Genomic DNA, 27,984 nt, shown 5'->3' with positions numbered 1-27,984 from the left:
ATATATATAGGCCTCAGAGTTTTTATTCTTTGTATGGTGATAATTATACGTGGTAGTGTACTTTGGAACAGAAAAACTAAAATTAACGCAGCAAACAAAAATTGCAGTCGTGTGTATACTACCAAAATGTCAACATATTACTATATACGCATATACAATTTCCTATTTAATAACAAGAGAGGGGACGCACATCACGCTACCATAAACCACCACACAAATTCAGAGAAAGAGAACATCATGGAGCGGGAGCCTTACGTCTGCTTTTTCAGTCTATAGGCAGGTTGGCCATGTAAAGCAATTTAAGGTTCTCTATTTTGAAGCTCTACACGGACCTTTTTTATGTCTCTAAAAGACCCAATTTTCTCAACAATTATTTTTGCGACAAACCAGTAACAAAAAATCAAGCCAGCCATTTTCATATAAATACACACAACGTGACAATGCAGGAGCTCTACAAATTTACAACAGTCAAGTCATGACAATTGTAGTACACATACCCGAATATAGATAAACATAGTGGCTAAAAAAATAGTACTACATAAAAAAGAGCAGATTGCATTATTCCTTATTACCCAACACACGTGATGCACACGTGATAAATCTCTATTACACTTGTGCACTTGCACTTGTGTTGAAGGTAGACACCAGATACCGATACAGAAAGCTTCGAGCTTGTCAATTATTATCCCAGTACGATTGAGACAAATAACCAGGGAACCGCTTCCTTCATATGCATATCCAAATAGATCATAACATACACTGGGTCAAGTATGAATGATTTGGTGGTGCAGCCTCATAACTTCTGCTTGCCAAGAAGACAGCTCATCCCAACATTTACTCTCTCTGCAACCAAATTTTCGCTTCAACCGAGCTAACCATCCGTTTCTTATACTTGGTCTCAATGTCAGCATGCCCAAATCTTGAACCATCTTCACCATCACTACTGATATAAGCCTCCTTTTCAAATTCATCCAAAACTTGCACGCTTCCAGTTAATATGTCAACTTTGTACCCTTGCAGTTGAAAATGCATAGCCAATTTCAATGTCTTTTCAATCGTTTTGCCCATCCCTTTCACAATTAGGTATTTCACTTTCTTGTATTGATCATTTTGGAATTTACGTTGCGTTCCTTGCAGCTTAGAGAATTTTGTTAATTGCTTGTCAATCCGTTTGACGGCTGATATGAATGGAGTTGATGATTTGACAAGAAACGTAGAGTTGAATTGAGTTTCTGTAAGGCGTTTGGTTTGAGCACTGTGCTTGATATGTTTGCCTTCAATTCGATTAGCCATTTTTATCTTTAGTGGATGGATTGATTTGACTATATTGTAGTAGGTGTGAGGGCAGCTACAGCAAAAGGAGTCTGCAGTGATGGGGGGACCGACCGACCCATCTTCAGAAATCTTTTTTGCTTTTCTATCGTATGTTACTAGATTAGGTAAAGTGCGCGGCGCTCACAGAAAGTCAAACAAGATCAAAACAGTACATTTACAGAGCACGAATTTACATATGAAAAATAATGATGGTGTTAGGCATAATGCCAATACGTTCTTCCCGATGAGTTGGCGTTTTCAATAGACTCTGCAGGGGCTGGCCAAAATTTGATGATTTCGTGTAGTTGTAGGGTCAGTCTCATTATTTGCTCCAAGATTTGTCTCGCTGGGGGGCCGTCTCTGAGGTGGGTTGAGAATTTGACCTGGCGTCTCTTTGCTGCAAACTGCCACGTCCATCGAGCAGATCCAATTCCTGGGTATGTGCCTGTTGTGGGTCACCACCAGTGCTTTGATTTCTGTTTCTCATAATATTAAACATTCTACTGGCTCTGATCGTAAAGCTGCAGGCCCATTCTCGTTGAAGTCTATTCTTCTCTTTGATGTGAACTGCGATATTCACGTTGTCTCTCCGTAATGTCCCTTCTCTTCAATCGAATCAACTGAATAAACACTGCAATCAAAATGTACAATAGAAAGATGCTTAGGCAAAATACTTTAGTGGCAACCGCCTTTCCTTGCGTATTCACTAGACTGTGAACCAAAGTTTTTGTTGACCCTAAAAGTTTCTTGAGGATTTGGAAAATTGTTAACTTAGTCTGGGTGGAAAGTAGTGGTGTGTGTCTTATCGATTACTTGTAAATGGTGGTGTGTATAAATGAACACTTGTAACTGTTGCAATACTGGTCAAACGATGGGTATTTCTTTATGTGTAGTGGATATGGTCAGTTTTAGTTATGTTCAGTATAGTGGCTGTGCCAGTGGAAGCTTGATAAAGTATTTAACGAGTAAACACAACTGTAATATGATGTAATTGTAGCATGTATTTGATAAGTTAGATGGGGGTAAATATCGTTGAAAGAGGTTTGTCACAAAAGATTTATGGAAACCGAGTAGAACTTCTCTTGGCATGCAAATAAGCCAAATTTGTTTTTGAAGATAAGAAGCAGCTGTGCGATTTACTTGGTATTCTGAAACTATCTTTTTATCCCATCACGAAATTATTATGTATCCAGAGTTGCAAAAAATGGTATGTGTGACTTGTTTTTGTGTCATAAATGCTCACCACTTTCCTCATCCTATATTCAGTGTGTGAGTGCTTCAAAATACGCATCGCTTACCCTTAGCAAAACAGTTTTTGTTCACTGAGTAGAATGAAGCTCTCTGATTTACCATTTGAGATAATTGCAAGGACTCTCCCTATTGATGAGCACCTACTTGACCTACCCGATACCGTTCTTTTCCCCTGGCTCAATTTGCTACCGCAGAGACAATGTTTGAAGATGTTGGCTGAGAAAGGGGTAGGCTTAGGTTTGGCACAAAAAATATCCAACGGGAAAAGGACATTCAAGATTGTAAGTGTCCCTGAACTGACTCGACTTGTTGATACCGGCAATTTTTCCAATGGCTGGGAATATAGCCGAGAGATAAATGTAAAGTTTTACTTTAAAATTTACGTCGATTTTGGTCATCCATTTAATCACACCCCCGGGCATCAAGAGAGACGAGAGGGAGAGCATGTCGTCTTCAACTTTGACTTGGTTCAAGATCTTTTGTTCAGGTATGTGGGGTTCGCCAATGCTGTATGGGTGTGGACAGGCACAAAGGAGTATCATTTATTTTTGGCCATGCCTTCCTTGATGTGGAAAGTGTGTGATTTGACTTTCCAGCAAGTTTCCTTCTCACACCCTTCTTCGTTTATTGACCTAAACGTTGCTTCTGCACTTCAAAGGTTTTCCAACAAATTTGTTCCTACTATGCTCCAATGCTGGGCTCCGCCAACAGGTCAGCAAAAGTTGTGTGCATTGATCCGTTCATTAGAGTTGAACTTCACTGTAAACCAATTTCTTGAATTTAAGCACAATGTGGCCAAAGAATCATCACAGGCTCATCTAGGGCCGGAGTCCTTGCTGATTTATTTGGAAATGGACGGTCCAGGGAAGGGTTATAGGTGGAGGCGAAACCACCACGACCTTCTCTCTCCAGCTACAACACGGGAAAACAACAACGATAATAACGACGCATTTTTAGACTTTCCTACCGAGTGGATTACCGAAGTGTTCACAATGGCACAAGTCAAGGAGTTTACTTTGGACTATTTTGCACCAACTTCGCGAATACCCAACTTGAAAAAATTGCTTCTGCTGATGCCTAAACTCTCTCACTTGAGCTTGAGCTTTGGAGTTTTGGATTTTGTGAATATCCCAAGACTAGTAACACCAAAGTCTTTTGATCTTCATATACAAGTGAGGATTAGCAAGCTGTACTTTGAAACCATTCAGTATAGGTATGTTCGGACAGTGTGGGACAGCAAAGAATTTGACGACTGTGTGATTTTGAATTGTATCAAAGAAAAAATTAGTAGGGAAGAAAGGAGCATGATGTGGGGCTACTGTTAAAAGAGGAAACGAGGTGCATATAGCACGTCTTACAAGCAAGCAACACTTGTTAAGAGCCCATAACTCCACCATGTGACTTCAGAGGACATAGCTAATTACAAACGGGACACTGAATCAATCTGATGCATTGCAAATCAAAGACCAATAGAAAAGCAACTGAATATCATTAGTGGCAATCTCATTGTCGTAAGTGAAGTACGCGCCAAAGATCGCAACTCTCTAACCAATACAACGAATACGAGACAAGTCTAGGTGAAACAACATGAAGGTGGTGTAATAGATAGTTCTCTACAAATTAGTCCCCCAAAATGAGGAAAATAGTTTCAAAGTCACAGCATTTCGTGAACTTTTCAAGTGCAAGGACCATTGGCAAAAGATCCTGAATGGTCGTTGCCGTACTCAGCATTTATACAAAACACGATTTTCGCGTCACTGTACGCGACAAAAAAAAAAAAAAAGAAGTCGAAATTACGAGTAGGTGTGGTGCTCACCATGGGCCACAACCTCCATTTGATATAGCTTAGCCACTCCAATTGAGCCACATTGAATCCCAAATGAGCCGGAAAAGACAATTTGAAGAAGACACCTCGCAATTTAGCTTTGATCCAAGTTCCTCGTCACCAACCCCATCTTCCTCATGCACGTCCTCATCAACTCCAAATCCACTAAATTCATCTCCACTAAAATATAACACCCACGAGCACTTGGGTGTCCAATACTCCATCGCACAGTCTTCACCAGTTGCTAAAAGAGTGCAATTGAGAAAGATACATTCTGAAGTACACCAAAAGACGATACGAATGATGATGGATGCACAGTTGCATCTACAGCGACAACAACAGCAGCAAGAAAATACTAGTACAAAGAGCGATATGTTGATGGATGAAACCGATCATGAGACTGATAAACTTGAAGAAAACAAATGCACATATTTCCAACAACCTTATTGGTGATTAGAGGCAGTGTGGAGACTGAGATTATGAATACGTTAAGTAAAGTTATGACAACTGGTGCAACCAAACTATGAAGGAAATGCAGTGCTCACAATCGCTGAATTTCGAAGGAGGTTTCTTTAACGTCCAAAATGTTATTGTAGTATGAGATCCGTCCGGTATTTTATTACCCCTTGGTTTGTATACATACATAGTGGTCGTCTTCATAGTGTAAGCTTGTATACTTGAGCCACCAGATGCGAGCACTGTTTAACTCAACCCCATAACGTTGCCCAGTTTACAATCTCTCAAAAGTAGGCGTTATGAATTGAGTATTAGTCTTTAACTCTGCCACACCAAGTAGATCACTGGCATCCATAAATGCTAACTAGCTCACACATTGTCAATTTCAAATTAGTCAATTTCTTGGACAACGAGTCCCCGAAAATAGCCTTTTGTGCAGATTTGATACAGCCGTAAATTTCAGAATTTGAAAATTTCATCCATCAGCAAACGTCACCAAGATAAACTTCCCACACCAACCAATGCTTAGTATAGTCGCACGAAATATACGAACTAGTCGATGTAATCGAATGCCGACTTACTGCATCCATCGGCAATTGCGTACTACTCGACCTTTGAGATTCAACCCATTGGTAGAGCAATTTGTTGAGGAACTAAAAGAAGATGACGATGGTAAAGACAACAAAGGGAAAGGGAATAGTAACAACAACAATGACAAAGAGTCCACGTTTGAACGATTCAAATCATTCATTACAAAATGTCTTGAAACTATTGGAATTACAATCTCATCAGTCGGGGTATTGGGTTTGGCTGGGTTCTTGTATCATCGATTTTACAATGAACATGTATTATCCAAAATGAACCAGGCATTCGAGAAAGGTGACCCCTCTGCACAGATAAAGATGCATACAAGGACCCACGATGACAGCAACGAGCATTTTATCAATGCCCATTGGGTGGAAAGACCACAGCAAAAATTGATTGATGAAATCATTGCGGGCAAGATTATTGGACGTTACTTTTTAATTATTGGAGAGAAGGGGACGGGTAAAACTTCATTAATAATGGAGGCCATGAAAAAAGTTGGTGGGTATAATGTAACGATATTTGACGCACACGCTGACCCGGAAATTTTCCGAATTCGGTTGGGGAAAGCATTGAACTTCACTTTCAATGAGGATTACATTGGCTCATTGTTTTCAATAAGGGGCCCTAGAGATACCACTGCTCTATTGGATATTGAGCGAGCGTTTGAAAAATTGGAAGAGTTGGCAATACAACGAGTCAACCAGATCAAGCGTCCATTGATTATGATTATCAACAATGCCCACTTGATTAAAGAGAATGAAGAAGGAATAAAATTGTTGGAGTTGTTGCAGCAAAAAGCTGAATCACTAAGCGGACTGGGATTGCTTACAATGATATTCAATAGTGATGATTATTGGGTTTATGAGAAGCTCAAACAGCTAGGAACTAGATTGGAATTGATCAATGTTCGTGATTTCAATAGAGACGAGACCGTTAATGCCCTCAAATTTATCCGTCATCGCTATTTCCCACTGGATAAAGTGTTGAAAGATGACATGTGCAATGCAGTCTATGACTTGATTGGTGGTCGTCCTCAACACATCACTCAAGTCGCTCGTCACAACGATATAATTAAAGCATGCCATGAGATAATTGATCGAGAAAAGACGTGGTTTCTCAACCAATGTGGATTACTAGGCCTGGATATGGACGATGATGTGATGGAAAGTGGTAAGTTTTCAACCAGTGCTATGCTCCTAATGAGAGAATTTGTTGAAATGGATCGGAATCGAATGAATACATTAATAACAAATCAAAAATCTTCCGAATTTACTGACCACCACTTACCTGAATTGCCTCTTTGGCGAGCTCGTCAAGTCATGACACGAGCAGATTATATTCAACGATATGACAACGCAAATATCTTCACCATAGATTCCGAGTCTCGTGTTCGTGCAGATTCCGTGCCCATGATGCGGGCATTCCATGAGATTGCTTCTCAACCTCATTTCGACGAGTTATTGCAGGACACTATTGACAGAGTTGGTGATATTGAATCACTAGGAAGAACAAGAGAGATTGTATTGAAGGATTTGAATTTAGGTAGTAGGTACTTGGTGCAAGGTATTAATGGTGATGAAGTGACCATGACCATGCTCAAATCTGCCAAAGAAGCTGATTTGCATGGAGATTTTGAAGAGTTTAACGAGGAGGCAGCAAATGAAATGGATTCGAGTAATGGGGGTGAAAAGAATGGAGTAGAAGAGGATCATGTGGATGAGGATGACTTGTACTTGGAGGAGATTAACCGGAAAGATTCAAGAAAATGGTGGAAGAAAAGGATGCAAAAGTATGATCAATTGTATTTGCCGGAAAAATATCGACACAGCCAGGAGGGTGACATAGATTTGGATCGTGTGGATGAGAAATAAGAATCCCGGGGGACCTAAGATTTTACTGTGTAGATATGGATTTCGTATGTACATCAGGCTTTAAAATCTCTCGAAAAAATATGTCGTGTGACTAATGACGCATGAAAGGATGAACGACAATGACTAAAAAGACGAATCCCATACACATTTCATCCAACGAAGCGTTACAGCAACTACTCAGTCGATATGACAATTTTCTCTTTGACTGTGATGGAGTAATCTGGCTAGGAGACAGCTTGATCCCTGGCGCTGCTGAATTTATTCAATTACTCGTTGACAACAACAAGAAGTTTGCATTTGTCACCAACAACTCATCGAATTCACGAAACACATACTTGAAAAAGTTTACCAAATTGGGTATTCCTAGCATCACAAAGGACATGCTATATCCAACGTGTTATTCAGCTGCGTTGGAAGTTAGAGATCAGTTGAAAGTGCCCTTGGGGTCAAAAATCTGGATATTGGGTGAACATGGAATCGAGGAAGAATTGCAAGAAATGGGGTACGTCACCCTAGGCTGCAACGACCACAAGTTGGATCATTTAGACTTGGATAGTCCAATTTTGGAAGTTGACCCTGAAGTGAAGGCGGTTGTAGTTGGATCCACCAAAGAGTTTAATTACATGAGAATAGCCCTGACTTTACAATATTTGTTACACGAGGGAAAGAGTATTCCTTTTATTGGATGCAATATTGACCGCACGTATCCTGGTCCCAAGGGATTGACTTTGCCTGCTGGTGGCAGTGTGGTCGATTATATGGCGTACACTGCAGATCGGGATTATATCAATGTTGGTAAACCAAGCACACAATTTTTAGACATTATATTACAAGATAAACGGTTTGATAGAGACAGAACTTTGATGATTGGTGATACTTTGTATACTGATGTCAAGTTTGGTAATGACGGCAATTTGGGCGATGGACGTGGAAGTTTGTTGGTGCTTTCTGGTGGAACTAGATTGACAGATTTGCAGAGATTGGTTGATAAGGCAAGCAGTGAAAAGGATTTAGTGCCTCTGTATTTTGCTGAGTCGATTGGATACCTTGTTCAGTTGTTGGAACCCCAGAAGGATTAGACTATAAATAGATTGATAGATTGTGTAGATAAGACTTTGCTATTTATTGATTTGCGCGCATAAAAATTTCCTTGAATTTTCTGTAAACCTTTTGCCACAACTTTCGATTCATCTTATCCACAACACCACACTCATAGTTTATACACCTCACACCCCGTCCACCCCTTCCTTATCTTATGATATGTTTAACTTCACTGGGGATACAAAGAGACGTAATGTCAACTTGGGAGATAAGAAACGAACTGGATTTGGCGGATTTGGCACCAATGCATTTCTAGAACAATCACGTAAGGAGCGAGAAGAACGGGAGCAACAGCGTATTCGAGAGAACGCCGCAATTACGATACAACGAGCTATCAGACTGTACTTACAACAGAAGGAGGAGGTTGGGAAACTACTTCGAGATTGGCTTGATTCTGATACACTGGAAGTTGATCTCTGGGGTTTTGTATCTCAATTTGTGACGTTGACACACTGGTTTGGACGCAGAGGTGAATCAGACCAAGAGGAATTGAGTGAGATTGTGTCAAAGTTGAATAGCGAGTTGGAAACAAAATGGTCAAATCTACTGAGTGAGCATGCAGCGGCATTGTTTTACCTTGGCCAATTCGTATCTGGTTGCCTTTCGCAAACCAAAGTGGAGAGACAAATCAAAAGACAATGGATGAGTATCATCAGAGCATTGCATGGAAAGTATCACTATACATCTGCATTTTTGTTGGCACAGCTTGGCCAATACCTACAGCTGGAGTTATATAATGAGGGCCACTCTGAAGAGATTGTGGACATCCTCAACTTTGCTTACACTGTGGAACAGTCATTATTGAATACCAACCGCTCCTCATTTGAGCCTTCCATGCTTAATATCCTTGCTTGTGATGTTTACACTGGCCCCAATGAGTTTTACTTGAAAGTATTGCGTGAATTTGCCTCAAAGAAGCAGAGTGAAATTGACAAATACTTGAAGGAAAACGATGCCGCCAAGGATAGACTACTATACATGTTGGTTAACTTTTTAATTATCCACGAGAATGCAGTCTTCACGATGCAAGACTTGCAATTGGTACACGTTTTGCTTAAGTACAGCCAATCCATGGTATTGGAGAACTATCCCGATGAAAGCGAATCGCAGCAAATGAAGGATAGAGGAATGAGTGCAGTGGTACTCCCGACTGCCAAAATTGAAGTGTTAAAGTCCTTGTATGCACCCGGTTTTCTTCAAAATGTTTTGAAATCAGGACAACAGAACAATACTATATCTTATGAAATTCTTTCGAAGCTCATTGCTTTGCAGCCATCATGGAAGCAGTCAGTTTTGAATCAAATATGCATAGACCCAACAAACATTTTCAAAACCTGTGCGCATTTTCTCAAGCAAGCTGGAGAGCTATCTGGTCGCTCGTTTGAGAAAGTCGAGGAGGCTTTTCTTTCAGGTGATTTTTACAATGGATTGTTGTTTTTCGAAGAGGTTTATTCCTATTGGCTTATAGTATCTAATGATACTGAGTCATTCAAGAAGACAGGAATAGACGAGGAGGTGGTGAAGGAGTTTTGTAAATTCTTGAAGCCATTATGCTCTTGCTTGGCAATGAAAGCGGACTTGGGTACGAAATATCTCCGCCAAAAGACATTCACTTTGGTTGATCAGTTGTATTTGAAGAATTTGCGATTAAAGTTTCTCCCTCCAGATTTTTGGCTAGTGAAGCAACGCAGTTATAATTTTGATAAATTACTTAGTTATGTGATTCAGGATTTTATGGAAGATCTGGTTGGGGCTGATGACGATGATGACAATAGAGAGCGGGAAGCCTTTTTACAAAGTATACCAAACACTTATCGAGAAATGCTCATTTTGTTGAAGCATGTACCGTACTTTATTCCCTTCAATGATCGAGTTAGGATTTTTCAGCAATTGGTTGAAATTGACAGCCAAAGCAGCTCACCATATTGGGGGTTTATGGAGCCTAGAGTCAAGGCGGAAATTAGACGACAAAATCTACTTCAAGATGCATTTGAGGCATTTAGTAAAATGGGAAATCTGTTCAAGAATCGAATTCAAGTGGAGTTCTTCAATGAATATGGGCCAGAAGCGGGGATCGATGGAGGGGGTATAACAAAGGAGTTTTTAACCAGTGTGGTTAAAGAAGGATTTGATCCTGCTCAAGGACTTTTCAAGGAGACACGTGACAACCAAATATACCCCAATGAGGAAATTTGTATCAAGATGAAATTGGGACAGGATGTTTATGATGCTAGGGGCAAACTAGAATACATACAGTTTATGGGAATGTGTGTGGGGAAATGTTTGTATGAAAATGTCTTGATCGATGTATCGTTCGCTCCGTTTTTTATCAACAAGTGGTGCATGGATGGTTTCAAGAATACCATCAACGATTTGAGTTATCTCGATGGAGAATTGTTTAAAAATTTGATCAAGTTATCAAACATGTCTCTGGAAGAGTTGCAGCATATAGACTTGGTTTTTGCCATTGATGAGAAAGTTGATGATGAAACTGTCAATTTTGAATTGATACCAAATGGTCGACTGCTCAAAGTTGATAAATCAAATGTTCAGTACTACCTTCACAAGTTTGCAGATTTCAAGTTGAATCAATTGCTCCTACCACAAACCAAGGCATTTTTGTCTGGGTTATTCACAATCATTCCCCGTAAATGGTTTATGATTTTTGATTATTATGAGTTACAGATGTTGATATCGGGAGGTAAGAAAGATGTTGATGTTAATGATTGGCAAGAGAATGTCGAATATGGAGGATACTTGCCAGATGATGTCAGTATTCAACAGTTTTGGGAAATTGTCGATGAGATGACGCCACAAGAGAAGTCGAAATTGATCAAATTCGTCACTTCAGTGAGTCGAGCCCCATTACTTGGATTCTCGGTATTGAATCCCAAGTTTGGTATACGGAATTCAGGCAGAGATGTGACTAGACTACCTACAGCTTCAACATGCGTGAACTTGTTGAAGTTACCTGACTATCAAGATAAGCAGATTATGAGGGAAAAGTTACTTTATGCTATAAATACTGAATCTGGATTCGATTTGTCATAAAGGGGAAGTTGTTGAAAAATAGATGATGCTTTCAAGAATATACACACATTATAGAAGTAAAAGATTGGAAACAAATGAAGTTTTCTTGCAACTCAACCACACTCATCTTCTTGTCTTTCTCTTGTTCTTCAACAATACCTTTTGTTTAACCTTTTCAGACTCTTTTTCACTTTCGCTTTCACTCTCACTTTCACTTTCCATTTCTTCATCTTCACTAACCATCTCTTCATCTTCCTCTCCCTCTTCTTCCACATCAACTTCTTCCTCTTCCATAGCGTTCTCCTTGGCTGCTTGCTTCTCAGCTTTTCTTCTCAATTCTACTTCTCTCAATCTCAACAACTCTGGATTCTCTTCAACCAACTTCTTATCCGAAGCGAAATCTCTTTCTTTATTATCCTTCATTCTATTCTTGTAGAATGCACGTTCTCTCTTTTGTCTAATCTCTTCTACCCTACTCATACCCTTCAATGTAGTAGCCACAAGATCTCTATTATACCTAACCGGAACATTCCTTCTAGCGGCAAATGTCAAAGTAGAATCAACCACCAATTCTTTCCCAGCGGCTTTTCTGAATGCTTTGGTCCATCTCAATTTACGAGGATTACGACGTTGTTTGAAAGCCTTATGGCATTTAGAACGACAGAATCTGAACTCTTTGGCATCGTTACGCACAAACGTTATTCCATGAAGTGGATATACTGGCGATGAGCAGAAATGACATTGATAAACTCTCATACTGCTTTATTTCTGTGAGACTGTGAGTGAGTGTATGTGTGTGTGTGTGTGTAAAAGTGAGTAGCTGTACGTAATAAAAGGAACGTGTGACGATACTATAATCCCGTGTCTCTTTGACTCTGTATCTGTTATAAGTGATACGGAACTTCAAGAAATATATGGTTTTGTTAAAGAGATGAGATGATGATAAAGGAAATTTTTTTTTTTTTTTGTCTCTTCTTTTCTGGCTCAAGTGCAGCGTTTGTGTCAACAAAACAGGAATTGAGAAATAAATTTTCATTTATAGCACATCTACCACCAATCACTCCCATTCTATCTTTAGTCAAACAAGGCTCTACTACTAACTGAGAAGTAACATAAACTCAGGGCTTACTTTAACCACTTTTGATATCTTGGAAATACCACATAAGCTAATATTATAAGATCCGTCTAACGTAATGGCACCTTTGCAAGCACCTATACTTCCTATACCCGGTGAGAATGGCCAACAACAACAACAACAACAACAACCACAACAACCATATTATACGGGTCAACTCCAAAAGAAACAAGCCGCAGAGGGGTCTGTTGAGTGGTACTTTGACCAAGGTGTCAACTGGATGGGTGATCATCCATGGATAACTGGATTTGGTGCATTAACAGTTGCTTACTTTGCTGCCGGGTTTGTTAAATCTAATAAACCAGGGATTAATGGTAAAGCATTCCATACTGGTGGTTTTGGCTCCAAAATGACCCCAAGAGAGGCGTTATTAATCTTAAATTTGAAAGAAACCAACTTGAGTAAGTTGAAGTTAAAAGAACAACATAGAAGATTGATGATGGCTAATCATCCCGACAAAGGCGGATCGTCATACTTGGCTACCAAAGTGAATGAAGCTAAAGAGTGTTTGGAGAAAAGAGGCGGAATGAAAGCAAAGTAGTCAACGATGTAACGTATTACACGATGACAAATAATATAACAAGACAATGACTAATGAATGATACATACATAGATTTGTATATATAAATTTACCCTGTGAATAGCTGTAATTCAAACGTATAAAGAACACATGTATTGACTGTGTATACAGAGGAGGAATGGTGGTCATTTGGTGTCTGCATCACCATCTCTCGTTGATCTTGAACCAATAACGCCGAGATTTGTCCCCATAGCCGACGACGACAGCATACTTAACGCAACAGAAAATAATTTCCAACATTTTCAAACCCACACAAGGAATTGTATACTCTATAACAAGACAAGATCCCCGGCACATTTATAGATCTATCATTCATTGCCTATAACATCACCACGGCCACCGCTACCGCTGTCACTACCACCATTAGCATTACCACTTGCACCGTCAGTTTCATCGTCTCCTATTTTCTGCATCAACGGCTCACTGGCCAAGCCTCCCTTTCATTTACACGATGACTACCTATGAAAAGATAGTGAAAGGGGCAACCAAGGTGAAAGTGGCTGCTCCGAAACCCAAATACATTGAACCCATATTGATGGCTACGTCTTTTGACCACTCAATTGTTTCTGCTGAAAACTTCAACACCATTATGAGGACTTTACAACAAAGGCTACGTGATAGTTCGTGGTCGGTTGTTTATAAGTCGCTAATTGTTATCCACCTCATGATAAGAGAAGGAGACAAAGATGTTACTTTGCGCTATTTGGCAGACCAGGGCCATTCAATGTTGAACTTATCGCTGAGTAACATTGCCAGTAACAACAGTGGGAATTTCAATGCCGATGTTCGATTGATTATGAAGTATTCTAAATACTTACACACAAGGGTGAAGCAATTTGATGCTACGGGCATTGACTATGTACGAGACGAAAGAGCGAATAACAGTACTACCCAAGAAGGTGGGAGATTACGTTCATTGACCATTGAAAAGGGTTTGCTAAGAGAGACCGAAAGTGTTCAAAAACAAATAGATTCATTACTCAAGAACAGTTTTATGGAGAATGAGATCAACAATGATGTTGTCCTTACTGCCTTCAGATTGTTGGTTAATGATTTATTGGCATTGTTTCAAGAGCTTAACGAAGGGGTGATTAATATATTGGAGCATTATTTCGAAATGTCGAGATATGACGCTGAAAGATCATTGAAAGTTTACAAGAAATTCGTTGATCAGACAAAGTACGTTATTGATTACTTGAGAGTTGCAAAGCATCTTGAATACGCTACAAAGTTGCACGTTCCTACAATTAAGCATGCACCAACCGCGTTGACAAGCTCTTTGGAGGAGTATTTGGATGATCCAAATTTTGAAGTGAATCGAAACCAATATTTGGCAGAGAAGAATGGTAAGCAAAATGCAAACGCTTCAAAGAAACCTGTTTTTGGTAATAGAGAGGAATCTAGAGCCACGTCACAGCCACAGCCACAGCCACAACCACAAGCACAAACGCAAGCACAAACGCAAGCACAAACGCAAGCACAAGAAGCTCTTAATAATGGTGGCGCAAGTGGAGTTCAGAGACACCCTTCGTTGGTGGTTCAACAAACTTATAATCCGTGGAGTAACATTGCCGTACCTGTTTATGCCCAAGCATATTCACAAGTACAAGCTGATCCATTTCAGCAACAACAGTTACAACAACAACAACAGTTACAACAACAACAGTTACAACAACAACAACAACAAAACACACTTAGTCACCAATCGAGGGCATCCTTACCCCCAATATTTCAAGGGCAAACGTACCAATCACCCATGCACACTTCATTCACAGGGAATGGATTTGGTGGCTATGGAAGCCAAACTAGTTTGCAACCACAACAAACAAGCTCTTTTCAACAGTCTTTGCAACCGTTACAACCTCAAACAACCAACCCCTTTTTACAACAACAGCAACCACAGCATACGTCAACCCAGTTTCAGCAGCAAACGCCGTTACCGTTGCAACATCAAACTACTAATCCGTTTTTGCAACAAGCCCAACAGGCACAAACGGCGCCTGTCGTCCAACAACTGCAACAACAACAACCTCAATTCACACTGCAATATGCTCAGCTGCAACCAACTCAAGGATTACAGAGGGCAAATACTAATCCGTTTGCTAGCGTGGCAACGGGTCAACAAAATTTCCAGCCACAAGGAGGTGTGTTCTTTGGACAACAGCAGCAACAGCAACAGCAACAGCAACAGCAGCCAATACAGCCATTGCAGCATCAATCCACCAACCCTTTTGCTCGACGTGTTTTTGATCCAAACGTTGATAGTTTGATTTAGATGTTGAAACAAATGAAAGGCGCGAATTCGATGGGGAAGTCTAGTTGAAAAGAATTTATAGATTTAATTTAGTACATGCTATACAAAATTATACACTCTTGACTACGAGATGTTGAACTTGCACTGATAGTCAATGTGGGTAGTGGGATAGTGTGCAAAACTCTGAGTGATACCGCATAGTTTGCACGCTTCAAATCTTTGAAAGCATTTGCTTCTTTACAATCCCACATCCCATAGTTCAGCATTATATCCGTCGGTAACACTTGCATCCTTACCATACTCGCCTTGCCATCGATTAAACCCACCTTTCAATACATATACATGAACCTCATCCTCCAAGTACTGTTTCACTTTCGAGTCAACAATGTCGTCAATGGACCGCAAAAATTTCAAACTTGCGGAAGGGCCTCTGGCTTGTGACAACATACAGTGGAACACGACATCGTGGATCTTGTTGGCGTATATCTTGTCATATATCTCTGGCAAATGGTTGTAGAAGTCTCCTGCTGGATAGTGCCAACTTCCTTTGATGTGACCACCTACATAGTCCGATTCTCGAACGTCAATTACGGCTAAGGATCCGTGAGGCGAGGCGTTCTTAGTTAACCAGGAATATAGAGTTGGTGGTTTGATGAATTTCAAGTCTGAAATGGAATGAATACGGCTGCTCATTTGTGGGGAAACAGCTGTGCTTGGGTACAGTGTCGAGAAGGGCTCTAGTAGTTGATGAAGGTGATTGAGGATATTAGATGTTGATATCAATAACGTGATATCATTGAAGCTGATTGTGGTTGTGTGTCGTAGCGAGTAATGTCGTGTCTATTAATTTTGCGACAATCTCTAAAGAATTTATTTTTTTTATTTTTTTTTTTTTGTATGAACCAATGAAGCGCAAATAACAAAAAAAAGGGTAACCGGCAATTTTTTGAAAAATTGTACTCACTGTTTGATCCAGTTGATCTACTTCCTCTTTGCTCTTTTCGGCTTGTTGAAGAAGGAATTGCTTTATTATATACTTTTACAATGGTGAGATTGACTAGAAAGAGGGCCCTTGAAAATGAGTTGAATGGGTCACCATTAACAAAGACCCTTTCCATGGATTCCATATCGTCTTTATTCAAACGCAAGAGAAAGAGAGGAGATAGCGAAGATACGGACACGACTAAATCCCAATCGGATAGTGAACAGAATGCCTCTGAGGAGGAAGAGGAATACAACAGGGAGGAACCGAGTAAGGCACCTCATCATAAAAGGAGAAAGATCAAAACAAAGGAAGAGGAGGAATTCGAGGCACGTGAGAAAGAATTAGACGAACAACTTCCACCCGAATTAAGAAAATATAGACCAAGAGGGTTTGGTTTCAACTTGCCACCGCAAGGTAGACCCGTTAGAGTCTACGCAGATGGCGTTTTTGATCTATTCCATTTAGGTCACATGAAACAATTGGAACAAGCCAAAAAGGCTTTTGACAATGTTGAGTTGGTTTGCGGGATTCCATCCGATGTTGAAACCCATAAACGTAAAGGTCTAACTGTGTTAACAGATAAGCAAAGGTGCGAGACGTTGAAGCAATGTAGATGGGTTGATGAAGTCATACCCAATGCTCCTTGGTGTGTGACTCCAGAATTTTTGAAAGAGCACAGGATTGATTATGTTGCTCATGATGATTTACCCTATGCCAGTTCAGATAGTGATGATATTTATAAACCCATAAAGGAGAAAGGCATGTTCTTGACTACCCAAAGAACTGATGGTATATCAACATCAGACATCATCACCAAGATCATTCGCGATTACGACAAGTATTTAATGAGGAATTTTGCTAGAGGTGCAACTAGAAAAGATTTGAATGTCAGCTGGCTCAAGATGAATGAGCTCGAGTTCAAGAAACACATCAATGATTTCAGAACTTATTGGATGAAAAACAAGACAAACATCAACAATGTTAGCAGAGATTTGTATTTTGAAATCAGAGAGTTTATGCGTGGCCGTAAATTCAATGTGAAGCAGTACTTGGAAACTCATCAAAACGCAGCAAGACAAAAAAGACTTAGAAATGGGTTTGATAGCCTGAATTTGACCACTGATGATGAAGAGGAGTCATCACCAACAAAAGGTAGTCCCTTGGCCGATTTTGCATCAAAGTATATTGGAAATGCTAATAAGGAATTGAACAAAACTGGTAAGGCTTTATTCTCGTGGATACAAGGGGAAAATGATGATAGTGATAACAACAATGGGTTCGATGAAGATGCTGACGAGATTGATGACGAGGAAATCAAACCGATTACAATCAGACCTGTGAGAAGAGCTAGACGCAGAAGCAGCAGTGCCGGTAGCTCTGCAAGTGCCAATAGCACACCCTTGAAGCCAAAATTGGGTTCCACAAAGGCTCCTCTGGAAGCAACAACCCCCAAATCAGCACCAGTCACAAAAAATACATCTTCAACAACACCAAAGTCCGAAGTGAGCTCGCAGAGTAAATCTCTGAGTACTCCTAAAACTGCACTGGCCACACCAAAAAAGAAGACTCCAAAGGGCAAACCAGCTGCCTCATAAATCAGCACAGCTGTGTAATTTGAACCCAGCATTTGCATTAATGTATAGTTGTATTTGTATTGTGATTTGTGTATTAATTGAAGAACATTGGATAAGAAGCCTTGTTATCTCTGGGGTAAGAAAGAATGCAAAAAAAGAAACAAAAAAAGAAAATCAAAATCAAAATCGAAATCGAAAGCGAACATACATCTTTACCTACTACCAAGGAACCATGTCCGACGAACCATCGCTGGAAGCCACAGATATGTCGTCAGACCTTTCAACTATAGAACTACCGAAAACCCAATCGCAGGTATCAAAAGAAGATGCTCAAGTACAACTTTTACAACAGTTACAAGAACAATTGAAACTACAACAGGAGCTCCTTAGCTATCAACATGAAATCTTGCAACAGCAACAGCAACAGCAACAGCAACAACAACTACAATCCCCGGCATACCCCAGCAACGCACAACCTCCACCACCATATCAGCAAAACACCCATTGGAGCTTTACTCAGGGTTTAGTTGTGGGCCAGTTGAGTGTCGTTTTCATTGTCATTATATTTATTAAATTTTTTGTATTTGCTGATTCGTCAACCACACCGACAAAGACGGTTATACGTGATGCATCCGGCGTTATAGTGAGACGAGATAAGAAGCAAAATAACAACAGACGCAAGTCGTACCTAAACCCCGAAGAAGCCGATGCGTCAGCTGAAGATGAGCGATTGTTGAGTAACCGAGCCAAAGTTTCGGCAATATTGGAAAAGACATATTATGACGTTCACAATCATGCTCCGGAATCACTCGACTGGTTTAATGTTCTTATAGCTCAGACCATATCTCACTTTAGAACAGAGGCATTGCTAGCTGACAATATCTACCATTCACTAAGTGACTTTCTCGATACTGCTGAACTACCTGAGTTTATGGATAAAATCAGCTTAACTGAAATAGATATCGGTGATGACTTTCCAATTTTTTCCAATTGTCGTATAAAGCAAAGCAGTGAAGACACGGGTAGATTGGAAGCCAAGATTGATGTTGATTTGTCGGATACGTTGACCTTGGGGGTCGACACCAAACTTTTGTTGAATCATCCACGCCCATTAACAGCAGTCTTGCCGGTATCTCTAGCCGTGTCGTTGGTCAGATTTTCTGGGTGCTTGACCGTCTCTTTGATCAATACTAATGATCAAGAATTTGCTGATCTGAAGAATCTTGAAGACAATAAGAGCGAAGCACTGAGCTCTACTTCTAAACACAGTAAAGAGAGCAGTGGTGGAGTCCAACAACAGAACCAGCAGAAAAGCAAAGATATCAATAAAGAGAGTGGCAATGACAATGGCACCGCTTTGATGTTTTCATTTTCTCCTGATTATCGATTAGAATTTGTCGTCAAGTCTTTAATTGGATCAAGGGCCAAATTGCAAGACGTGCCGAAAATCTCTGCACTAGTTGAGAATCGGTTACGCTCTTGGTTTATTGAACGGTGCGTTGAACCCAGGTTTCAAGTTGTTCGATTACCCTCAATGTGGCCAAGAACTAAAAATACAAGAGAGCCAGTAAAGACCAAAGAAGGTGACGAAAACTAATAAAACAATATCGATTAAATTGTACAAATATCACATGTATATAGGAAAAGTAAAACCCCGGTTGAGATTGGGGGGGAGTTTCTATCTTATTGAATTTATGTCTTCCTTTTTTTCAAATTCACATTAGTAGTAGAAGTAGCACCATTATACTGGGTACCAAATGAGTGGCCCCATCCCCATAGTCAAATATCATCATGGTTGATGACGATCCAGTAGAAAAAGTCCTTGTTAAAGTCGAACCGATGGTGTCAAGCGTAGTCAAACCAGAACGTCCTTGTGGCAATGATGATGAGTCAGGAACTTTATTCTCAGCCTCTTCTTCAGTCAGTTCTTCAGCCTTATCTTGTAAATGAGTGTTAGGTGATTCTGTATGTTGATTTGGGGTAATCATTTGTTGATCCATGTCCACTAAGGAATCTGAGTTGTCATCGGTCAAAATTGCTGTATCTGTACTGTGACTACTTGATACTGAAACAGCACTAGCCGTTCCAATATGGGATGATTCATTGTTCGCCGAGTTAATTACAGCTGTTGCATCTGAAGTTTCTCCATTACTTGATTTTCCCTCTCCATTTTGTAAATGCTGCTCTCCCCCATTTGGAGATAAGCTAAACATGGGTGTGACGTGCGATGCACTCACTTGCAGTTCCTTGGAACTTGCATATGGAGCAACGGTTTCCTTCTCATAGTTTCCAACAGACTCATGTGCAACAACATCCACAAGTGATTCACTTTCCAATGGCTCAACTGACAATGGTGGAGCGACATTCGCAGAATTTGCATTAATTGATGCCGAAAGTAAATCCAGCAGCTCAATAGGAGTATTTGTTTGAGCAGCAACGACAGTAACTGATTCTTCAGCATCCGTTGCAAATGGAGTGTTCAAACTCAAACTGGTGGATTCTTGGATAACCAAGGGTGGAGCACCAGTCTTCCAATACGAAACCCCAGCAATTGTGGTAAAGGAGGCAAAATCAAAACCCTCAGAAGTCCACAAGGATTCTGGTAACCAGTATTGTCTGGAGAAAGTAGCCGATTCAGCCTGTGGAATATCCTGTGTCGGAAGGACTGCTCCAGAAATTGAACCTCGATCGCTGATGGATAATGGCGCAGATAGCGACAATGGACTCATTGCTGCCTCGACATAGCCAAGCTCAGGCACACTTGAAGTGTTCATATATCTCAGAACCATCGATGAAAGTACCATGTCGGAAGAAGGTAACGTCTGGCCCCTGGTTGTCGTGGTTTCCATGTTGTAGTAAAAAGATGAACCTGTTATCTGTTCGTCGATAAGCGACATGTATTCCAATGTGACAGACTCGCTTGACCCTAAATCCAGTGTTGTAATCGCATTATCCGTTGAACTTCTACTCTCCTCATTCTCATTCACAGACATATTGGTGCAAGATACATCATCTGCTGATTCCGCCACCGTATTTGATTGCGCATTGACCGAATTTGAGTTGGCAATCGGCCTGGCTGTTTGTAAAAGTGCTTCCACCGAATATAATAAATCACCAATTGGACTTGTAGAAGATAACCTGGAACCGTATTCAATAGTGTCCAATTCACTGCTCCAACTTGAGCCACTGATTCCTGAAATCGTTGGTAACGGCCAGTTTGAAGTAGCTACATCCAAATAGGACAACGAGAATGACACGGCTAGAGTGGTGTCCATGCTTGGGTTGGGGGTCACACTACTTTCAATCAGCCTCTGCCAAGTTGTCGTGCGACTTTTTGGTTGTTCCAAGTCAAAATTTGCTTCAATTGATTCTGAAGTTGTGACCAGTACAACTCCTATTACCAGATATGAGCTCAATGAGCCCGAAAAAGTTGTCGAAACGGAATCAGACAGCTCTGTAGCATAATCTGAGCTTGTGGCGGTAGGTGGTTCATTAAAAGCATTTAAACTACCCATAGAACTAATCTCGAGGTCAGTAAACGAACTCGTACTCTCCGACGTGTCTTCCATCGGTTCTGAAATCGTTACCAAAAGCAGTTCTTGTCTTGTGAACAGGATTGTGGTAGGAACTGCCGCAATTGAACTATTCCACAAAAACCCCATTCCAAACGAGCTAGTCTGAGTTGATGTGGTCATTGCAACTGTTGTAGAAAATATCACAGGGGAGAAATTATCATTTCCGTTAGCTGTGTTTAAAGGCGCCCTTGTAGGCGATTGGGGCGATGACTGCATGATTGATGAAATAGATGCTCTCTCGCCAACTGACTGGTATTGCAGTTCTGGGGTTAAACCGAGTGACTCGTGTGTTCTGACTGTATTTGAAAGCATAGTGGGCGGAGTACTCGACATAATGGCGCCAACGCTTGAATTGAAATACTGTGCGGCAAATACTTCCAGACTGAAACCAGTTGTGACCTGAGTTGAATAACTTGAATTGAAGTAAATCGATGTGCTAGTTGGCAACTCCGTTGTGAACTCAGATCCATTTCTAAATTCGGTAGATTGAATAAGAGCACCTGCGGACAGAGACGTGTTGGAATAAGTTGATTCAAAAGCAGTTCCAGTAGCAAAAACGTCAATTGATTCGCCAATCAAACCGGATCCAGAATCTTGATTGATTGTGGATTCGCTGGTGGATGTGTTTTGTGACTCGGTAGCTGATTCACTACTGAATACAGCTTCTGACACAGAACTAGGTTCATTACTAAATCCGACCAGTAACTGGATTGTTGATGTACCTTCTGTTTCAGTTGCCAGTAGATTTGTTGCCTCAGACGCACTAGTGGATTCAATTGAAAATAAAGCTTCTGTTTGAGTAGATGGCATAATTGCAGACGTAGCCCCAAATCCTTCCAATGATTCACTCACAGTTTCTTGCTTGGATACTGAATCGCTCATGGTTTCAAACAAAGACACAAGTCCTAACGAGATCATTAACTTAGCACTTGAACCACTTGAAGCTTCTCCCAACTCATTTGAGGACTCAGCCGTGGCCATCAGCGTAGCTTGAGTGGTTGTTGCAACTGAGACAAATTCACTTATTCCAGTATCTAACCCATGCGTGTATACTGATCCTGGTTCAGATGCGAATTCATTTGTTGATGCATCACTCATTACCAAATTTTCCGCCAATAAAGTTGTCGAATAAGTCATAGACCCTGGCTTCGTTGATGACTCAAATACAACACCAGCAGTCGCTCCAGTGACTGATTCAGTGCTTGATTCAGACTCTTCAGCAAACCCAATTGACAACAAACTCACAGTCTGAGACGAAAGTTCAGAAGCTGAAAATGCATAAAGACGTGTTTCTGTGGACGAGGTCACAAATAGCTCTGATGCTGAGCAAACTGGAATCCTCCAACAAAAGTTCGACACAATTTGACCAAGCTCTATTAACTCAGTCAAGTCATCATCAGTGATACTTTCGGAAGCACCTCCCTCGTTGAGGTTGAACTCTTGCAAATCGGGATTCACAAAATATTTGGAGCGAATATAGAACTCGTCCGACCACGTTGACTCCCTTGGATCCGTTTCGTAAGTAAACGCAAAATCATCTGGCAAACAGAAATGGTTTCCATGTACTGACGGAACAACCAAAATAGTCGCTTGTATGTCGAACGGGTTACTGTAGTTGGTTTGCCCACCTGTTTCGTACAATCTCAACGATGTATGTACACCATTGTTTGAATACTCTAAGTCAACAGTGATTGGATCGGGTCCAAGCAGCTGGAAGACCACGACAGGGTCATAGGCTGACTTCATATGAAAAGTAACCTTCCAAACAGAATTCATAGCAGGTTCAACACTCAATACTTCAAAAGACATTCTTGGATATCGATTTGTGGCGTCATCGGTGTAGATGTCATCACGCCATGTCCATATGTTAGGCCCATATAGCCCGTTGTTGTTCACTGTAGTGGTGGTTGCAGTGGAAGTGGATGTGGTGGACGTGGATGTGGTGGACGTGGATGTGGTTGAGGTAGACGCTGCACTAGATGATTGTACGGTGGAAATTTCTGTAGTTTCTGGGCTTGAAAGTACAGGAACGGTTTCGAGGGGCAATGGATCAATAGCACTGGTCGCAACTACATCAATTAAGACTGCACCTCTTCCAGTTTCAACCAAATTTTCACTCGTAAGGCTTGTGAGTACAACAAGACTTGGCTCCAACAGTGTTGGCGTTTCCAATACATACTCAGACTCAATGACACCACTTTCCATTACTACACTAGCCGTATGAGGCAGAGCTTGCGATGAATAATCAAATTCGCTTGTGCTGCTTTCGAAACCTGCGTCTTTGGTTTCAATTGGAGTCTCTGATGAGTATGCAGGCTGAATGATGCTGCTCTCTGTATATATCGCTGAGGATTCAATTGCTGGTTGTGAAGAAAATTCAAGCTCGTCTATGCTAGATTCCAAGTTTGACTCTTTAGATTCACTAGAAGATTCAAATGCATAACCAGGTGCAACTGCATTGCTTTCCAAGCCCGTTGCTGAAAATTTAAAAGGAGCTTCCGATATATACGATCCAAGGACACTGCTTGCCATGCTTGTATCTGATACTCCTACTGGGCTTTGTACTGAATCGCCATATTCATTTGTATTGTATTCCACACTGGTCGCCGTGGACTCAACACTGCTACCCAAAGTGAGGTACACACTCAATTCATTTGGATAGATACTTGCCACCACCAAACTCACAAAGTTTATCTCTGACACAATGTTCACATATGAATTTGAATTGCCAATTAGTGGGTCAAGTGTGCTAAATGGTACTTCTTCAAGCTCGTAGTATCCTTCTTGTACTAAACAAACAGACGTATGGGCCCGATCTCCATTTTCCTCTTCGTAAACGTACTCCATGTCGTTGGAGAAGTCGAAATACACCACAGGGGTTTCGGTACTGGACCCTGTCATTGATCCCGTCCCCCAATCATTCGTATTTTCAAAGCTGCTGTCGCTGGCGACTGCAGCCATTGTCAGTTCCGCTTGAGGAGTGGATGCGCTGTTTGAGTTAGATACTACCTCGTTCAATCCAATTGCCAGCTCATCCAGGATTTCACTGCTGTACCAAATAGACACGAAGTTAGTTTCCAAGGATATTATTGGCCCGTTGTACAACTCGCTTGCATAGCTAGATGTAGGACTGGTTTCGGCATCAAAGGTGTCAGTTTCTGTCCCTAGTAGTGGATTATTCGTGGCTTCAGTTTCGAACCCTCTATTGCTTGTATCCAGATATGACCTGAGCTCAATTCCGGTTACAGTTGATGAATCACTTTCTGTCACAGATTCAAACTCAGACGTTGCATCAATAGCCGATGCTGCTCCCATGAGAGTAGATGAGTAGGCCCACATTTCTACTTCCAGCTCAGTTGTAGGGTCAATTGTTGAGCGAGTTGTTGAGCCAGTTGGTGAATCAGATCCCCATTCGGAAGTGAAAGCGTATTCTATCTCACCCATGGATTCCACTGTGTGTCCATTTTCTGTTTCATTCAGCGATTCCATTAAAGACTCACTTGTTGGCTCATCCACGTTGCTTGGTTCAGTTTCGATTGAGGAACTGCCAAAACCATTGAGCTCAGAAGCGTTTCCTGACTCTAGTGCCATTTCAACCATTGATTCAGTTGCAGACTCAACTGGCAACTGAACAAGAACCTTAGAAACAAAACTTTCCAAAGACTGGGATTCGTTTTGAATGGATGATTCAGATTCTTCAGTGACAGGAGAAGATATGGAACTATCAGTTTCGGATGAATAATCAGACGTCGGAAAAGCAACAAGACGTGCCTCTGAGGACAAAGATGCCAAAATATCTGACTCCGAGCAATCTGGGATTTTCCAACAAAAGTTTGAAATGATATGACCAACCTCTAATTGCTCATCAATGGCTCCAGAATCTACAGCATTGGAATCAAGATCTGGCAATTCCGTATTCACAAAATACTTTGTACGAATGTAAAAGACTTCCATCCAAGAGGATGTCACTGGATCTGCTTCATATGTGAATCTAAGGTCATCTGGCAAACAAAAATAGTCCCCGTGCACTGATGGGGCAATCAATATACTTGCTTGTATATCAAACGGGTTACTGTACGCGTACGGTGCACCAGGCCCGTTCAATATTAGTGAAGTGGGAACATCCTTTACTGAGTAGTCCAAGTCGACATACATCATATCAGATCCAAGCAACTCGTGCATCAACACTGGATCGTATGCTGAGTGAATGTGGAACGTGACCTTCCATAGGGAGTTAAGAGCGGGCTCCACACTCATAACTTGAAATTCCATTCTTGGATATCGTTGTGTTTCCTCTCCTTCGTACCTCTCATCGTGCCAAATCAAGCTAATTAGGAACTCAAGTGGATTACCCCCGCCACTTGTAGTTGAAGATGAAGATGTTGGCGTTCCAACAGTTGCACCATCAGGAGGCGTTGTAGTGTACCTCTCCACTGGGTCCCTGGCCACTTCTGGCTCAGTGTCAATGTCAGTTTCAGTTTCAGTTCCAGTGTCAATTTCAGTTTTAGAAATGAGTGAATCACTGGTGTAACTTGACATATCAAATAGACTTGGATCCAAAGAAACTGACTCGGTATCATATTCAGATAAGAAGACTGGTGGTCCCACGGAACTGGAATCTGGAACTGTTTCCGGAGATTCAGCACTTGCATCTGTAAATGAAACTAAACGTCCCTCCGCTGACGCCGTGCCCGTGCCTGTGCTTGTGCTTGTCGAGATGGGGCCGATGTAACTTGTTGCTACGATCTCTGTATATTCAGCAGCTATGTCCGAAAACGACAACAAACTTTCTTCCGATGAGATTATGCTTGTAGTGGTCGACGTGAAGTCATAGTAACTCGTCTCTGATATCTCTGTAGATTCAACACTTATATCTGAAAACGACAAGAAATATTCCTCTAGTGAAAACGTGCTTGCACTTGCAGTGGTCAACGTGGCATCAGTGCTACTTGTCTCCACATCATTTTCATTGATGTATGTATAATTACTGGAACTATGTGGAAATTCCTCAAACTCGTAGGGACCAACTAGTAATGAGCAGACAGATGAGCCTGCTTGCTCTTCATATGTATCCTCGTAATAGAGCTCAACATTGTTGGAGAAATCGTAGTATTTTCCCTCTTCCGGGACTCGATTGCTATTGTTTGTCTCATTAAATGCAATCACGTGAGAACAACTGAATATATGGAAGGCTATTAGTACCAATACGTAATGTTTGATCATGGTTGAGATGTTGAAAAGCTTTGCTGAGACTGGCGAGGTTGGTACGTCTTTGAGTTGATAAGCTCAAATTCTCGGAACTCCTTACGTAAATATAGGTCACTCCATCTGTATGGAATTGTCATATCCAATGTCAAATTTCTTGGTGTCATCAAGTCATTACCGGCTAGCCATAAGATCATGTTTCATTGACATAGAAAATGTTGTGTAGCATTGGGGTTTCCAAACAGTCATGAGATGGAAATATTATATTTACTCTGTACATTCAAAGGCTGAGTGTATTTTTGTCAGATTCACTTCTCTTCCTGTAACATAAACTTTTTGAATGAAGTTATTATTATTTTGCAACCTCGTAATCTATCTAAATAATATAATCAAATTCAAAATAAAGTTTTCGCCTTTGAGCATCTACTATAGTAATTAAAGAGATCTCTTTATATTATCAAATAGAATACAACAATCTATAACTTTTGTTTAATAGTCAATCAGAAGTTGTCAATCCTTTCTTTTTTTATTTTTTGCATTAAATTTGCAAAATAATTATGGCCGCCCTTGTTGGTTTTGGTCCTTAAGAATTATCATCAACTGCATTCATTAGTGTTTCTATTTTGTCACAAGAATCACGCCACGTGGCTGTCTTTAGTTTTTGAGTTTGTTTATATAGTGTTATCAATAACAGAAGATGATAATATCTTGCAAACAAGCAAGTGCTTCGTAGCTCTGACTTTTCCCACGCTTGCCAGTACTTCGACGCCATAGTATTGGGCACCAAAGGAGATTGGCGAAGGAACTTCCCTAGAGCACAAGTGCACATCTATACGCGACATGTAAAGGCTCCGCGGTTAAGTTGGTGATTTTCTGAACAGCCCTAAAGGTTGGTTTCCTTCCAGTACTTGGTCATATACATCTCGGCCAATTCAACAAATGGCATTAAACCCTTTCCGTCCTCAAAAAAAAAAATCTCTCCTAATCGCCACAACCTTGGTCAGACTAAGGTTTTAGTTTTTGTGGCGTATTAAGTGTCTCAGACATATTCAAAGTGAATTAAGCCTACAATAATAATTTTGTTGATTAATCATCACATCACATCGCTTCGCTTAAATCAAAATTGAGCTTGAAACAAGGAACAAAAAAAAAAAAAAAAAAAAAAAAAAATTTAAACAAAAGACNAAAAAAAAAAAAAAAAAAAAAAAAAAAAAAAAAAAAAAAAAAAAAAAAAAAAAAT

General features: G+C 40.6%; 11 protein-coding genes across 11 annotated transcripts; 7 read left to right on the top strand and 4 right to left on the bottom strand. All coding sequences in view use genetic code 12, as the record gives it.

The window, feature by feature from the left end:
• Window positions 1-834: 834 nt before the first annotated feature.
• KGF57_001470 (ribonuclease P/MRP protein subunit) lies at window positions 835-1,801 on the bottom strand (the record flags this gene model as incomplete). The annotated part of the gene is made up of 2 exons (XM_051750679.1): window positions 835-1,322; window positions 1,726-1,801. The coding sequence occupies 2 exons, from the start codon at window positions 1,799-1,801 to the stop codon at window positions 835-837; spliced, it is 564 nt and encodes a 187-aa protein (XP_051610047.1).
• A 696-nt stretch (window positions 1,802-2,497) lies between these two features.
• KGF57_001469 (uncharacterized protein) lies at window positions 2,498-4,843 on the top strand (the record flags this gene model as incomplete). Its single annotated transcript, XM_051750677.1, has 3 exons — window positions 2,498-2,521; window positions 2,619-3,778; window positions 4,450-4,843. 3 exons carry the CDS (start codon window positions 2,498-2,500, stop codon window positions 4,841-4,843), a joined length of 1,578 nt encoding a protein of 525 aa, XP_051610046.1.
• Window positions 4,844-5,367: 524 nt separating this feature from the next.
• Window positions 5,368-8,384, top strand: KGF57_001468 (uncharacterized protein; the record flags this gene model as incomplete). Its single annotated transcript, XM_051750676.1, has 2 exons — window positions 5,368-7,223; window positions 7,487-8,384. 2 exons carry the CDS (start codon window positions 5,368-5,370, stop codon window positions 8,382-8,384), a joined length of 2,754 nt encoding a protein of 917 aa, XP_051610045.1.
• Window positions 8,385-8,565: 181 nt separating this feature from the next.
• Window positions 8,566-11,457, top strand: KGF57_001467 (ubiquitin-ubiquitin ligase; the record flags this gene model as incomplete). The annotated part of the gene is made up of 1 exon (XM_051750675.1): window positions 8,566-11,457. One exon carries the CDS (start codon window positions 8,566-8,568, stop codon window positions 11,455-11,457), a length of 2,892 nt encoding a protein of 963 aa, XP_051610044.1.
• Window positions 11,458-11,559: 102 nt separating this feature from the next.
• Window positions 11,560-12,192, bottom strand: RLP24 (ATPase-activating ribosome biosynthesis protein; the record flags this gene model as incomplete). Its single annotated transcript, XM_051750674.1, has 1 exon — window positions 11,560-12,192. One exon carries the CDS (start codon window positions 12,190-12,192, stop codon window positions 11,560-11,562), a length of 633 nt encoding a protein of 210 aa, XP_051610043.1.
• A 437-nt stretch (window positions 12,193-12,629) lies between these two features.
• On the top strand, window positions 12,630-13,112 carry PAM18 (Pam18p; the record flags this gene model as incomplete). Its single annotated transcript, XM_051750673.1, has 1 exon — window positions 12,630-13,112. The coding sequence occupies one exon, from the start codon at window positions 12,630-12,632 to the stop codon at window positions 13,110-13,112; it is 483 nt and encodes a 160-aa protein (XP_051610042.1).
• Window positions 13,113-13,602: 490 nt separating this feature from the next.
• Window positions 13,603-15,426, top strand: KGF57_001464 (uncharacterized protein; the record flags this gene model as incomplete). The annotated part of the gene is made up of 1 exon (XM_051750672.1): window positions 13,603-15,426. One exon carries the CDS (start codon window positions 13,603-13,605, stop codon window positions 15,424-15,426), a length of 1,824 nt encoding a protein of 607 aa, XP_051610041.1.
• A 216-nt stretch (window positions 15,427-15,642) lies between these two features.
• KGF57_001463 (phosphatase) lies at window positions 15,643-16,098 on the bottom strand (the record flags this gene model as incomplete). Its single annotated transcript, XM_051750671.1, has 1 exon — window positions 15,643-16,098. One exon carries the CDS (start codon window positions 16,096-16,098, stop codon window positions 15,643-15,645), a length of 456 nt encoding a protein of 151 aa, XP_051610040.1.
• Window positions 16,099-16,449: 351 nt separating this feature from the next.
• On the top strand, window positions 16,450-17,985 carry PCT1 (choline-phosphate cytidylyltransferase; the record flags this gene model as incomplete). The annotated part of the gene is made up of 1 exon (XM_051750670.1): window positions 16,450-17,985. One exon carries the CDS (start codon window positions 16,450-16,452, stop codon window positions 17,983-17,985), a length of 1,536 nt encoding a protein of 511 aa, XP_051610039.1.
• A 211-nt stretch (window positions 17,986-18,196) lies between these two features.
• KGF57_001461 (ERMES complex subunit) lies at window positions 18,197-19,561 on the top strand (the record flags this gene model as incomplete). Its single annotated transcript, XM_051750669.1, has 1 exon — window positions 18,197-19,561. The coding sequence occupies one exon, from the start codon at window positions 18,197-18,199 to the stop codon at window positions 19,559-19,561; it is 1,365 nt and encodes a 454-aa protein (XP_051610038.1).
• A 118-nt stretch (window positions 19,562-19,679) lies between these two features.
• On the bottom strand, window positions 19,680-26,941 carry KGF57_001460 (uncharacterized protein; the record flags this gene model as incomplete). Its single annotated transcript, XM_051750668.1, has 2 exons — window positions 19,680-26,731; window positions 26,848-26,941. The coding sequence occupies 2 exons, from the start codon at window positions 26,939-26,941 to the stop codon at window positions 19,680-19,682; spliced, it is 7,146 nt and encodes a 2,381-aa protein (XP_051610037.1).
• Window positions 26,942-27,984: the final 1,043 nt, after the last annotated feature.

Source organism: Candida theae, assembly GCF_024610275.1.
Source record: "Candida theae strain CBS 12239 chromosome Unknown scaffold42, whole genome shotgun sequence".
NCBI lineage: Eukaryota > Fungi > Ascomycota > Pichiomycetes > Serinales > Debaryomycetaceae > Lodderomyces > Lodderomyces theae.
This window is presented reverse-complemented; position numbering and strand designations above follow the sequence as displayed.